Source organism: Tupaia chinensis, unplaced genomic scaffold (assembly GCF_000334495.1).
Source record: "Tupaia chinensis unplaced genomic scaffold, TupChi_1.0 Scaffold000305_1, whole genome shotgun sequence".
Taxonomy (NCBI): Eukaryota; Metazoa; Chordata; class Mammalia; order Scandentia; family Tupaiidae; genus Tupaia; species Tupaia belangeri.
Window position 1 is genome coordinate 3148415 of NW_006159795.1, and position 15547 is coordinate 3163961.

Below are 15547 nucleotides of genomic sequence, written 5' to 3' on the forward strand. Positions count from 1 at the left end.
TCTCAGATCTTGTGGCTTGTTTTCTCACTTTCCCTCTCTCTCTCTGGTGAGTACACATGCCTTATATATATGTATATGTCTGTGCATGTGTATGTCTCTCTATATATGAATAAATGTATACACATATATGTATACACATATACATATATGTATAAACATCTACATGTATGTATAAACATCTACATATATAGACATACACATATCTAAAATGATAAATGAAATTAAAAAATAATTCTTTTAAAAAAAGAATGTCTACTGTTTGTAACAATAAATTTCAGTGGGACTTATGTGTAGCAAGGTACATGAGTTTATGTCAAACTGAGGGCCAAAATATTTATCTATTATATAAATATGTATACAATGTTATATAAGATACAATGTTGCCTTGAGAACACATGTACTTCCATTTTCCCCAGCACCCTCAAAAATTAGACTCACTGAATTTCTCTCTTCCTTTTTAGAGAGAGATTTTTGCTGTAAGGCACATGTGTTTGGTGAAGAGACAGAGAGAGACAAAAAGCAAGAAATCACTCCTTGGGAGGATGACCATGTTGCAATCCCTTCTCCTCCAGTCTCCTCTGGGGATTATAGGCATGCATGCACACACGCCCAGCCTGAGTTTCAAGCCTCCAGGTCTGGGACTTGAGCAGCAGCCAGCCATATGGAGTCTAGCAACATTACCATTATGCCATCTGCTGGTCCCATGGATCTCTTGGTTTTTTTAAAAAAGGTTTTTGTCATAGGGCACATGTGCTCACCAGAGAGACAGAGAGATGGAGAGAGACAATGAGAGGGAAAACAAGAAATCACTCTTAGGGAGGAAAGCCACACTGCAATCCCTTCTATTCCATTTTCCTCCTGGAATTCTGGGCACGCATGCACATGTGCCTGGTGTGATTTTCAAGCAACCAAGTCCAGGACTGAAAACATGGTCAGCCATGTGGAAGTTCAGTGCCTCAGCCACCATGCTATTGCTGGCCCCAATGAATCTCTTTTATAATGAAGAAAACAAAACATAACCAAAAACCAACTCTGCATATTCAAAGAGCATTGTGAATGTAATAAATCTCAAATAAACTTTCTCTTTGTGGCTGGTCACATCTGGTACTCTACCGTATGTAGACCAACAGGACTGAAGATCCCAGCCTACTTGTGAAAGAGAAATGGACTTTAGCCTGGTTTGGGTTGAGGCACATTCTTTCATGACTATTCTGTTGTAGGAAGACAACTAAGTTGGGAACTTAAGTTAATTCATCCACATTCAGTAAAGGGTTAGCAAAAGAACACTTTGAATGAATCTTTAAGAGGAAAATGGAATTGAAAATCTAAGTTTATTTTGGAAAACATTTTGCAATCCAGGCAGTTTTTCATAACATGCATTTTCCAAGACATTCTGGAAGACCACTTGTTGAGCTTGGTATAAATCAAGCCAAAACTCCTCCTTGACACTGAAAAACTGCTCACTTTTCAAATTTCTTTTGTTAATAAAATATATACTTTTAAAAAGTTTGCTATAGGGTGTATGTTCTTATGGAATGAGATGGAGACAGAAAGAGAGAAAGAGAGGTAGAAAGTGAGAAATCACCCTGGGCGGGGGGTGGCCACATTGCAATACCTCATCTTCTATTTTCTTAGGATTTGGGGAATGTACACACCTATGCCCATTATGTTTCCAAGCTGCCAGGCTGGGACTTAAACTGCACAGTTGACCATATGGGTTCCAGTGACCTTAACCTCAATGTTACCAGTTTCCTCTTTTGTATATACTTTTAAAGGACATGTCTGTTCACCAAAGACTTAGAAAATTATGCAGATATGATTTGGGTTTGGAACGGCTTACATAGTAACATTGTTAGATAACATTGATGTGAAAAAGAGCATCCTCCCTATTAAAGACAAAATCAGAAACAATGAGCATATTATTACGTTAGCTAGAATAAATGGATAAAGTGGAAGTAAATTATTATATTCAACAGTATGGTGAAAAGAAAGCAAGGAATGATTAGAAATATGTCATGTTGTTGCTGTAAGATGAACCATTATTGGTTTCTAGTTAGAAAGCTTTATTCCATCTGTAAACTACTAAGGGAGACACTTATTTCCTAGATAAGCTGTGGCAATATTTGCCTTGTTATTTTCTACATAAGAAGGCTGCAATTGTCTTTAATATTGCCTGTCATAACATCGACTCAGGTTCCTTGCCTGAAAAAACTCTGTGATGGAACAGTTCGTAAATTTCTGTTGAGTCTCTGGAAGAGTCATGAAGTATTTTTGCATATAAAAATATGTCATGAATTTTCAGGCAACCCAATAGATGTCATAAAGTATTCCATCTTTTCATTTTTCTAATTAAATGGAATTGACTCAGTGAACTTGTACTTATAGATACAATTTGCCAGTCTCATTTTCTTGAACTGTTTGTCTTTTTATTTTATTTCTGTTTTTGTTAATTCCCTCATAACTATGTCAGACTTCAAGGCCATTCCAATACTAGATGTGAAGAGGGATTATTATTATTATTATTATTTCAAGAGATATTTTTGCTATAGGGTGCAGGTGCTCACTGGAGAGATGGAGAGAGGGAAAGTGAGAAATCCCTTCCACCCAGGGGGAATAGCCATGCCTCAATCCCTTCTCCTCCATTCTCCTCTCAGGTTTTTGGGCACATATGCACATGTGCCTGATGAATTTCAAGCCTCTGGGTCCAGGACTCCAACCATGGTCGGCCATGTGGGAGTCTAGCACCTTAACCACTATACCACCTGCTGGCCCCCCGTGAGGAAGTATTATTTCAAAGCCAGTGCAATTGTATTTCTGGTCCATATCCCAGTATTATAGATGCAATAATGACTGCTGTGCCGGCTTGGCCTTTCCTTATCACTCATTTGCCTACACTCCCTGTCCTGCACTGAGGTCTTTCTCCATGTGCCTCACATTTGATCTTACTGTTTTACTCTATTTTTTTACTACTCCTTGTCACTGCCATTTTGTCATTTACCTTGATTTGCCACTAGACCTATAATGCTAACAGTTAGGAGTTCTTATTTCATTATTGCTATCATTGTTCCAAAGCAGAACTTGTAAAAAAATTTTATTTGATTGCATCATAAGGTGCATGAACTCACTAGAGAGAGATGGAAAGTGAAAAATGACCCCTGGGGGCTGGCCATAACCAGTCATAACCATAACTATTCTCCTCTTAAGATTTTGGACATGCATGCACAAGTGTCCAGTGTGCTTTTCAACCCACTGGGTCCAGGACTCAAATCATGTGATCAGCTATGGATCTAGCTGCCTTACCTCCCTGCCTCCTGCTGGCCCCAAAGCACAACGTTGTTAAACCCTGAAAAGCATCCCTCAATAAATGGTTTAGTTTGACATGGAATCAACAGTCTTCAAGGGCAACCTTCCAATCCAGACATGAAGTAATTATAGGACCAATGTCATGGATGAAAAGCAAGGGAAATTCAGCATGGTACCTAAGAAATAAAGACTACTAAAAATTCATAAGACCACAAAGAAAAAGAAAAGAAAATTTCTATAAGGGCCAGTAGGTGGTATATGGTTAAGGAAGCTAGATTCCCACAAGGTTGACTGCGGTTTGAGTCCTGGACTCAGCAGCTTGAAATTCATGCCAGGTATATTTGAATGTGTGGCCAAAAATCCCAAGAGGAGAATGGATGAGAAGGGGTTGTGGTGTGGCTATTCCCCAGCACTGGGCGCAGGGGTGATTTCTCACTTTCTATGTCTCTCTGTCTCTCCAGAGAGCACATGCATCCTATAGCAAAAATATCTCCAAAAAAGCTTGCTATAAATCTGGTAGCACTATACATTGTTAACTACTCACTCAATTGCCATTTCCCCTTAGTTTCTTTAATAATACAATAACAATTTTGTGAGGTACCCATTGACCATGACCTTGAGAAGAAGCTAAAATCCTTCAACTCTTGTGAGTAAATCTTAATTACTCTAATACAGTCATGAAAATTATACTCTCCTAACCATGGCTGGTTTAGGAATGGGAATATGACACCATTGTAGCCAATGAGGAAAGTCATTGCAGCCAATGTGGGAAAGGTTAAGGAAGGTTTTCCTCAATGCCAGAAGGTGTACTAAATGAAGACATTCCTTGTTCTGCTTGTGAATGGTTTTATGTAAGATTATAATGGTTGGTGCTATGCAACCATTCTGTGACTGTGAGTTTCCAGCCTGGAGATGAAAGAAAACAACAGTAGAAATTCTGGAAAAAGTTGAGTACTTGATGAGGTTGTGAAGACACTAAATTAAGCCATTCCGAGAGCTGTATTACCTTTAAATTTCCAGTCATGCGATTTACCATGTTTTATTAGTGTTTGCCACTTTTTTTTTTTCTTTTTTTGGAGAGGTTTTTGCTATTGGGCACATGCACTCGCCGGAAAGAAAGAGACAGACAGAGAGACAGAAAGCGAGAAATCAACCCTCAGGGGGGATGGCCATGCCGCAATCCCTTCTCCTCCATTCTCCTCTTGGGATCTTGGGCACGCACACACACGCGCCTGGAGTGAGTTTAAGCCGCCAGGTCCGGGACTTGAACTGTGGTCGACTACATGGGAGTCCAGTGACATAGATATTATGCTAAACTGCTGGTCCCAATGTTTGTCACTTTTAATGTGGTTTTCTATGCAATTGCAGCTAAATGCGCTCTGACATAAATTGGCCAAATGCTATTAGTTCTTTTAACATTTGGTTATTTCCAGTGAAGAAGTTTAAGGGTGTTTCAAGGATCCTAAGGCTGATTTTAATCATGATGACCTTCAGCAGTAACATGAAAATCTTTGATGGCTTTCTTATTCTGAGAGTCATATAATTTAAACACATCTGTGATTACATTTTATCTATGAATAAAACAGTTGACACACACAATGCACAAAGAAAAATAAGGCTCTTGTGTGAAAAATAACAATATATTATTTTTTTTAGAAAACATTTTCACCTAGGACATCTATTGAGTCACTCTAAACTGTGGACATTGCCTTTGAATTATCACTCATATCCACCCCTTCAGCTGTCTTTCAAGCCAGGGCTTTATCCCACGTCTGACCTATATAACAACAGGGTCTAATATGGTCTTTGGTCCTCATCTTTTAACCTCAACCCTGCCTTTTTCCAATTTTTCACCCTGCTTCTCTGAGTCATTCTTCTTCAAAAACTTTTGCTGGATTTTTACTGCCTACCAGTCCATTTACATTGATGATAAAACGACACATTTTTCTGAATTAAAATACAAGTACATTTTGGTACCAAAAGTATTTGAAGTCTATGAATTATTTTTCATTATCTGTATTTCCACAAGCTTTTTTAAAAAAGAAGTTATTTCACAAATTGGTTTAATCATATATATTTATTAGGATTAAACTAATAATAACAAAAAAACACAAAATCAAACAAAAGAAAATAAAAAAACATTTTCGCTGAGGAATATTTTATAAATACTAACACTGGCTAGTGAAATATCTTATGTAATCAAATTCTATCGGTGCATGAAGTCTTGAGTGATTTTAATTCAGACAGCATGGATGGAAAATTTGTATCTGAACATAGCACTTGAGACTGATTATTATTAGGTGTCTCTTACATTTCCATTTTTTTTCCCCTGGTGCTTGTGTTCTAGTGGGGGGAAGGGAGAGAAAGACAAACTTACAGATACATTCATAAAAGAGTTGTCTTATAAGTAGAAAGTGATAGAAAGAAAAGTAAAACATGGACTTGGCTTGTTTATTTCACCTGACCCAGATCATAGAAGTGACTTGAGAGATAACATTCTTAATCTTTCCGAGGATACTGCCCAGCCATTACCATTCTAGGTGTATACGAAGTTCATTCCTTACACACAGTGAATGTCAGGCTGAGCCAGGGTGAAATGAAGAGTAGCTGAGATGGGATCTTAGATGACACACTGTGGGTGGCCCCTCTGAGAAGGGTGATCTAGAGGGTGATCTGTAAACAACCCTCAGACTAAGCTGTGTGAATAACTAAGGGGGAAGGAGGGTGCTAGACAAGGAAGAGAAAATACAAATCCCCCAGAAAGTAGAACTTGGTGGTCTGAGGACCACTTGAGATTAGAGCAGAGTGAGTGAAGAGTGACTGAGTATCTCTTAAATTTCAGTAGAATTTAGATCTTTTGCTCCAAATATCTAAACATTTTTAAAAAGATCAATATTGAATGGAAAGCAGAACAATTTCCAAAATTATGTTCAAATTTATTCCACTTCACTTATGCATAATCAGTCTGAGAAAGGGGCTATGAATTTCTGAATTGTATATTTGTATGAAAAACATACATTAGCAACATATCTAAAGAATGATTAATTCTTGCTTGTGAATCTATATTACCAAGCCTAAACAGTTTAGGAATCAAAAAATATTTAATAAATACCTTGTATACTATAACAAATATGAACTCAGAAGAACTAACCATGAAAATATATTTAAAATTAGCTACAAGAAATCTATAAGAAGTAAATTGGTGAATGGAATACACAATTAAATACAACACTTTTGAATGTCATGGACTAACAAAGCAGAACATTTTGGAGTAGATATTTTAAATTGCAGATGGGATGAAAACACTCAAAAGCACATTTTTTAGAAACAGAAAAATATTTGGTGAGGAGTCCAAATAGATGGAATGTTCTAAAACTGAGATGCTGTTTGTTAACCCGAAAGCATTTGATTGATAAAGATACAGTGTGTGGAAAGTTAATTCATGAATAATTGATTTTAACCAAGCAATGAGCAAAAGAAAAATTGTAAATGGTGCCCAGTGAACTGTTACTATGGGGAGAAATTATTTGCTTTTTTTCTGGTTTATAAAAATATTTTGTTGGATAAAAACCAGGGTAATTTTGGTGCAGTTCATGATCTGGTGAACACAGCCTCCTTCCATTACAAAATGACATCAGTTCTTGAGAGCTGAAGAAATGAAGATACATGGCCAGTCCCTGAATGTGGATCTTGCAATTAGAATTCGCTGGGGGCAAGGGGCACTTTAAAAATACTTAAGCTAGGGAACCAGCAGTTAGCGTAATGGCTATGTCGCTGGACTCCCAAGTAGTCGACCGCGGTTCGTGTCCCGGACCCGGTGGCTTAAAACTCACGCCGGGTGCGTGTGCGTGTGTGCCCAAGATCCCAAGAGGAGAATGGAGGAGAAGGGATTGCGGCGTGACCATCCCCACTGGGGGGTGATTTCTCGCTTTCTGTCTCTATGTCTCTCTCTGTCTGTCTGGCGAGCGCACGCGCCCTACAGTGAAAATCTCTCTCAAAAAAAAAAAAAAATACTTAAGCTATTCCCCAAACCAGTTGAAGCCAAATACCTGGATGTAAATTCTGTGCAACTTTTAAAAGTTCACCTAGTTGATGATTAATATTTACTGAATATTGCTGTAAAGATTTTTACTGTTATTGAGAAAGCTGTATGTGTTTCACATACGAGAACTGAGCTGAGACTGTGTGCACAGTACTTACGTGAACTAGGAAGGTTTTATTCTTATTGAATGAAAATAAAATGAAATTACTGTATAGTGTTATTCAGTTTCATTTACCTTGGGCTTTTCATCCAGGATCTGCTGGCGTATCTCCTTGTGTTTCTCTATGAGTTTTTCTTGCCGTTTACTTTGCGCTTCTTCTAACTATGAGAAAGTTACAAGGAAAGTCATTTTCACCTAAATGTTCAAGTTCAGGTTTACAATTGAAAGCTTTTAAGATCTATGGCATATACATATATCTATATTTGTTAACCTAGTCAAGAACTGCTCTTATTTATTTATTTTCCATAGAATGTGTGCACTCCCTGGAGAGAAACAGTGAGAGGGAAAGTAAGAAATCACCCTCCCAGTGGAGATGGCCACACCATAATCCCTTCTCCTCGAATCTCCTCCTGAGATTTTGGGTATGCACACACACATCCCTGGCATGATTTTCAAGCTGCCGGGTCCAGGACTCAAACCATGGTAGGCCATGTGGAAGTCCAGCACCTTAACTACCATACCATGTGTTGACCCCAGAACTGCTCTTATTTGACTGGCCTCATTGTCTAATGGTTAAGAGAGCTATTTCCAATACAGTCACCACATGGTTTGAATCCCAGCCCCACTGACATGAAAAAACCCTGGGTGCCTATGTATGTGCCCCAACTCCTGACAGGATACAGAAATGGAAGAGAAGGGATTGCAGTATGACCATGCCCATTGGAGGGGGTGCTTTCTCCTTCTCCTTCTCTCTCTGATTCTGAGTTTCTCTGGGGAGTGGCTTTTATACATATTAGATTCTATAGTTCAGTGTTGAAGCTGGGTGATGGGTGCAAGGCATGTGGATGGTGATCAAGGGACTACTCTTACATTTTTGTAAATGTTTGAACATTTTCATAACATCAAATTAAAAAAAATAAGAAGGACTGCTTCTGGAGATTTCCATCTTCTCTATCATTGATGCCTACTTGACAACTAAAGGTTCCTTCAAGAAAATGCCCCTATATATCATGGTTTAGAACTTCTGATTTTGAAAGTGATTCCTGACTGTGTAGGAGGGATTTTCTAAAAGTTCACAGAAAACACATATTATAGAACAACAAAAAAAAAAAAAAAAAAAAAAAAAAAAAAAAAAAAAAAACTAGTATTTAAACTATTTTTGTACCAAAATAAACTCATACATAATTTCCATTTTTCCATAAACTTTGGGAAGTCCCCTCATATCTTTAGGTGGACCCCCTTATACAGTGGTTTGCAATTAAGGTTGTAGAAATATAGATCAGGAAGTGCTAGCTCTGTGACATAGCTCTGTTAGGGACTGGTGAGAGATGGCTACAGGGATGATGTTTCCTTCCAGATGCCCACAAGGAGCTCACCAAACAGTCAAGCATAGTTTGCAAAGGAGAGAGCGTGATGAACCGACATACATACCCTCTTGATGTACTGCACTACCTCCTGGATATATGATCGGATCATCTCTGTCTTCTCCCTAAGAGTAAGGGATGTGAATAGACAATTATATTAGCTCATCTGGAACATACTACCGTGGATATCTGAGATTTCTACATGGAAGTTTACAGAACTCTCAGTATTCTTATGACTGCTAGTACAAACCACTACCCTCTGAACAAAGGTCAGGATTGTCCCAGGGCATGCACTCTGTTTTCATAAATGCCAGGAAGGTTGCCTGATGATGTGGGAAGTGAGAATGTAGCCTTTCCCAGAAGGAAGCTCCTGATAAACTCATTATGTAAAAGGCCCTGTGTACACATTACTCTTATATTGAACAGCTCTTTTAGAGTTCAGTTTAAAAACCTTACAAAAGGGATCTTTAGGGAGGCTAATTAGAAAAGAAACTTCACAGAAAGGCCCTTGTATGGTTAATAACCTGATCTTCTTCTAACAGACTAACATAATTCCCAGATACAAGGTGGGGGAGAGCTGGTACTTCATACTTACTCTTCCATCTGGCTTTTGTCTTTGGATTTTGCTTCTGTTATCTTCTCCTGCCTCTTTTTATCCATTTTCTTCTTCAATTCCTTCTTCTCTCTAAAGTTGAAATGGAGGTAGAAGAGGTGGGAAGCAAATTAAATGGCAATGTGTGTTTAATAAATTTATATACACATGTCAATGGGAATGAGAATGAAGGCTTACTTCTCACAGATTTCTTTGAGCTTCTTTAATTGATTGTTCTGACATTCTTCAGCAACATCCGTCAACTTTTGAATAAGCTGGGAAAAGAAAATTGCAGTTTGCTGTTTTATATGATCACAGAGTCTCCTTCCCCTACCTCAAACAATAATATCTATAGTTAGAAAATCTGTGTTGGTAGACCAGTTGGTGGCACAGGGGTAAAACAGGACACTCTGTGAGCAGGTCTACATGGAAAGGTTCCTGGTTCATGTCCAAAGACCTCCCTGAGTATGCAGAGCAAGTGTATGCCTATGATCTGGGGCCAACCAAAGGCTAGAGGTTTACTGCAGCATTAAAACGCTGTGGAGGTGTGGTTGATTTCTCTCTCTCTCTCTGTTTTAATCCCTCTCCCATGCACTCATGGAAGAAATAAATAAATTTTAACAAAAGGAAAATCTGGGGTGGATGGTTAACAATAATTAAAAGTGCCAAATATTTCACATTAGCATGAAGACATAACTTAAAACCATCATACTCTCTTAGCCTATGGGTTTCAATATGAAATTCTTCCTATTATCTATTTCTAACTAAACATAATTATTTTGATTTTTGTGCCAGTTACTGAATCTTGGGTCAGTACAAAGACAACTAAGAGTGTGGGCCCAAGGTTCCAATCTGTACTCTATGACTTCTTAGAAATTGAGGTGGGGCAAGGGACTACATTTTCTGACCCTAAGTTTTCTTTGTTGTAAATGGAATTATCACTGGCTTTATCTCTTGGAAAAACTGAGAAGCTTAAACTAAAGTGTATGATTCAAAGGTAAGTGATAACTAAGAGTAAGTTATAATTCTTGGTCTCCAGCTCCTTTATTCATTGTTGAAAAGCTTCCAGGATGACATGAGTTTCCTCTCTTAAAAATCAATGTTTGTTGTCCTTGTGTGGATAACTTCCAAATGACACAGGACCATCACAAATTCTCCTCTATGCTGCACTTGACCTTCGAATACATCACTGTGAACACACTTATTGTATTGTCTTATCAAGCCAAACTTAGAGAGGGCAGCATCCTCATTTCCATATCCTTGACACTCTGCACAATTCCTAACATTCAACAGATGCCCAAGAAGTGCTTGTCAATTACACAAAGGTCTGTCCATCTCTTTTCTTTCTTTATTCCACTTGAAGGACATACTACAATTGCTCAGGCTGCTATAGCAACTAGATTCAACCCTTCTTAAAGGAGTATGAGATGGATGCTGTGGACTTCCTTTGAGGCTCACAGCTATTTTCATTTTTTTTTTTTTGAGAGGTTTTTGCTATAGGGTGCGTGCTCTCGCCAGACAGACAGAGAGAGACAGAGAGACAGAAAGAGAGAAAGCACCCCCTGGGGGGAATGGCCACATCGCAATCCCTTCTCCTCCATTGTCCTCTAGGGATCTTGGGCATGCATGCACACATGCCCGGCGTGAGTTTAAGCCACCAGGTCCGGGACTCCAACCGTGGTCGCCTACGTGGGAGTCCAGCAACATAGCCATTACACTAACTGCTGGTCCCTGGCTCACAGCTATTTCTAACCGATGGAGATTCTCTTTTCAAAAATATATAATACCAGGTGAGTCTTATAAAAGTGGCTTCAAAATGTTTGTAAAAAAAAAAAAAAAGGAAATAAAATATAAATTCACTTTGGTGCAAAAAATTGTACATAGCTTTTTTCAGAATATGTATTTTCCATGAACTTTTCAAAGACACCCCCCCCCCTTATATAAGGAGTAACTCTAACGGTGACAAGGCAATATAATCATATTCTAGCATACAGTTATCAATAATTCATATGTGGTGGACATGGTTTGAAGAGCTTTGTGTATATTAATTTATTTAATTCTGAGAATTGCCATAGAAGGTTAGTACCATTATCTTCATTATATATATGAACACATTTACCCATCAGGCTCAAGGCTAAAGAGTTGTCAAATCTGGGCACAAACCTAGAAAATTCAGACTCCATAACTTAGGACCTTCACCACTATCCCATGCTACCTTTGCTTTATGTATTTACTTATTTATAATTTGCCAGAGGGTGCTGCTTGCTGGAAAGAAACAGAGAGAGAGAGAAAGAGAAAGCACCACCTATGGGAGATGGTTATGTGTGGTCCTTCTCCATTTCTCTTTCCTGTCAAGATTTTGGGCATACATGTACATGCATCTGGAATGTCTTTCAAGGTGCCAGGTCTGGGAATTGAACTGTGCTTCAGCCATATGGGATCTATCTACTTTTACAACCAGGCCATGGACTGGCCTGCATTATTTATTTGAATCCGTTTATTCATTCCTTCCATTAGAGAAAGAGAGACAACATCTCCACCAGGGTTTTGATGCTACAATTCAGCCTCTACCCCCTCACTTGAACCAATCCTGGATCATATATTTCATGTACCTGGCATTCTCAGAGAATTTTCCAGATGCAAACCTGGAACCTTCCGGTATGCACAGCCTCAGGAAATACATTTTATGGCTGTACCACTGTCTGGTCTCAATGAAAGAAAAATTACTTTTTAAAAAATAGTCTTCTTATTTAGGAGGATAAAAGGAGTCAGGAAAGAGATGCTCTTAGAGCATTACACTAGGAATCCATATTCATTTAAAATTAACATGAAATTTGATGCATTCATCTGTGAAGTGGATTAAATCTGAACAAATATTAACTGGGGCTTGAGCCAACAGAAAGCCTATTTGATCATTCAAAAGAGATTGCCTGATCATGACTGTCACAATGAAATAAATCATGAAATATTATAGCTTTGAAGAAGTGCCATTTATCACACTGTCTAGTTGTCAAATTCTGGTGTGCAAAGACTTGGGTCATTTCCATGGGGACTCCCACATGCCTCAACTCTGGCTGAAAGTGTCCTCACTCCAGCACCTTCCCTTCCCCAGGATATCTTTTTCCTTTTCCATTCACCCCAAGCAGTTAACACAAATTTATCCTAGAATTCCCCACCTTGGCTGCAATATCAGGATCATCTGGGGCAACTTCTTAGAAACACAGATTTCAGCCTGGTGCCCTGGTATATGCCTATAATCTCAGCTACTTGGGAGACTGAGGCAGAAAAATTGTGTGTTCAAGGCTAAACTAGGCAAAATAGTGAGACCCTATCTCAAAAAATCCCCCAAAATAACAACAACAAAAATATCTATCTGTCTATCTATCTATCTATCTATCTATCTATAGATTTAAGGACTGATTTGTAGGCCTATGGACTGCAAAAGTCCAGAGGTAGGGTCCAAGAATCAGCATTTCAATATTTTCAAAATCTCCTCATGTGACTTGGATACCTGCATGTTTGGCCAGACTTGGAGGAGAAGAGGGTCTCAGTGGACCCTCCTAGCACTCAATTTATTTATTTATTTATTTATTTATTTTTGAGAGATTTTTGTTATTGGGTACATGTGCTTGCTAGAGAGACACAGAGACAAAGAGACAGAAACCAAGAAATCACCCCCAAGGAGGGATGGCCATGCCACAATCCCTCCTCCTCCATTCTCTTCTTGAGATTTGGGTATGCATGAGCACGTGCCCAGCATGAGTTTTAAGCCACAGGGCCCAGGACTTTTCAAAGCGCAGTCGAAGATGTGGGAGTCCAGCAATGTAACCACTATGCCATCTGCTGGTCCTACTAGCACTATTTTGAATTCAGTGACCATCATTCTGATTCTATGTTCTCATCTTTATCCATCACTTCACTCCAGGTATTTTCTTCCCTTCTTATTATTCCAGCATCTGCTCACATTTTATGCTTTTCATCCACTTGTTATCTTCAACCTTAGCAACATTGACATCTAATCAATGCGACTAGGGAACCCGAGTGCTCACCACCTTTCTGCCCACTCAGTCTGACTTTTATTTTGGTTTGATTCCAGTCCCCACACAAATAAGCAGCACCATACTCCCTCAAGATTCCCCAGAAGGTTCAGGTCTGTGGTATCCTCTTGCCTCCCTCTCTGCATCTCCCTCAGAACCTCTGTGAGTTTGGTACAGTGCCTGAAGGTACTTCGGCATAGGGTTTAGGAATCACAACTTCATCTTCCTAATCGGGTACCAGTGGCAAACCACTCGCACACAACATTCTCTCTATCTCTAGATATACTCTAGCTCTAAACTTTATTTCCTGTAGAAGTATTCACCATTCTTCAATAACCTAGGTAGTATTTTGCTCTCAGAACCATCCACACACACACACGGGTTTTAACAATTTTTTTCTTATGTTATTCTTTCACCTTCACGATACTCCCATTTGAATCAGAGACAGCTCAGATGTGGGCTAGTCTCCTGACTGAGAAAGTCATGTAGGACTGGGCTGCTCCAGATCTTCTGATAAGGGAGTGGACACAGTCCAGGTTTCCCTTTTTCCATGCCCTTTTCCTTTCTAAACAGCCTTTGTGATTTTCCCTTTGAGTGCCCAGATAACTCTAGGTCTTGTTCCATTAATTAGATTCTTCTAGATAACATTACAGATATTTACCTTTGGTGTGTGACTACTTTATAATTCTATCTGAAAAGGATATCACTATTACAATTTCCCTTTCTTAATGATTTCATCTAAAGTTGACTTATTTCTCTCTTCCATGAGAGAGCGAGAGTCAGAGAGAGAGAGAGAAACACACACACACACACAGAGCATACCACCAACAGGGTCTCTCTCTCTCTCTCTCTTTTTTTTTTAGTTTTTGCTATAGGATACATGTGCTCACAAGAGAAAGTGAGAAAACACACACCAGGAAAGATGACCACACCACAATTCCTTCTCTAGTTTCCTCTTGGGATTTTGAGTATTCACACACATGTGCCAGGTGTTTTTCAAGCTGCCAGGTCTGAGACTTGAACCACCCAATTGGCTATGTAGAATCCAGCTGCCTAACCATCCTGCCACCAGCTGGCCCACCACCAACAAGTCATTGATGTTACAATCCACCCATAACTAAAACCAGCCCTGGGGAGCACACATGCACCTGGTGTGCTCAGGGAAGTCTGTCTCTGGACATGAACTTGGAATCTTCCCATGTGGGTTAGTCTTGCAGAGCATCACATTATTGCTGTGCCACCATCCAACTCCTCTTTTCTAATTTTTTGGCATCCCAGGCTCTACATAAAATAGACACTCAAAAAATGATTGTAAATGAAATCTTTGTTTCAAAACTGCACTGACCCCAACCTCAAAGACAGCTATATAACTTCACATCAAAGCTATGACCTATCTCATTGGAAATACCTTTTAAAACTGCACAATTTTGTATTTAACAAGCTAAGTGTTGCCCTTTCAAAAACATGTGCCTTGGGACCAGCAGCTAGCGTAATGACTATGTCGCTGAGCTCCCATGTAGTCGACTGCGGTTCGTGTCCCGGATTCGGTGGCTAAAAACTCACGCCGTGAGCGTGTGCGCGTGTGTGCCCAAGATCCCGAGAGGAGAATGGAGGAGAAGGGATTGCAGCATGACCATCCCCCGGGGGGTGATTTTTCGCTTTCTGTCTCTCTGTCTCTCTCTGTCTATCTGGTGAGTGCATGTGCCCTATGGCAAAAATCCCTCCAAAAAAAAAAAAAGAAGAAGAAAGAAAAAAGAAAAAAGAAACATGTCCTAATGTGAAATCCAAACATATTTTTTTAAAATGTGCTTTGTGGTCAGCAGGTGACATGGTGGTTGGGGTGCTGGACTCCCACGTGGCTGACCATGATTCGAGTTCCAGACCTGGCAGCTTGTTTTCTTATTCTCCCTTTCTCTCTCTCTCTGGTCGAATTGAAGAAGAAAAATCAACAAATACAATTAAATAAATAATTCTTTTTTTGTTGTTAAAAGTGCCTTTTGCAGATAACTCATGAAAGTGGTGTTTCCTCAGAATCTTGGAGAATATATA

The 15547-nt window shown here is 39.2% G+C and overlaps 1 protein-coding gene across 1 annotated transcript in view; it reads right to left on the reverse strand.

The window, feature by feature from the left end:
- The window catches only part of PLCB1 (phospholipase C beta 1), a 336512-nt gene that overhangs the window by 118869 nt on the left and 202096 nt on the right, over positions 1–15547 (reverse strand). The window contains exons 26-29 of the mRNA XM_006150922.3: positions 9660–9736; positions 9465–9554; positions 8937–8994; positions 7581–7667 (exon numbers count right to left, since the gene is read on the reverse strand). Coding sequence (XP_006150984.1) covers positions 7581–7667; positions 8937–8994; positions 9465–9554; positions 9660–9736 — 312 coding nt within the window. The remainder of the gene's footprint in view (positions 1–7580; positions 7668–8936; positions 8995–9464; positions 9555–9659; positions 9737–15547) is intronic.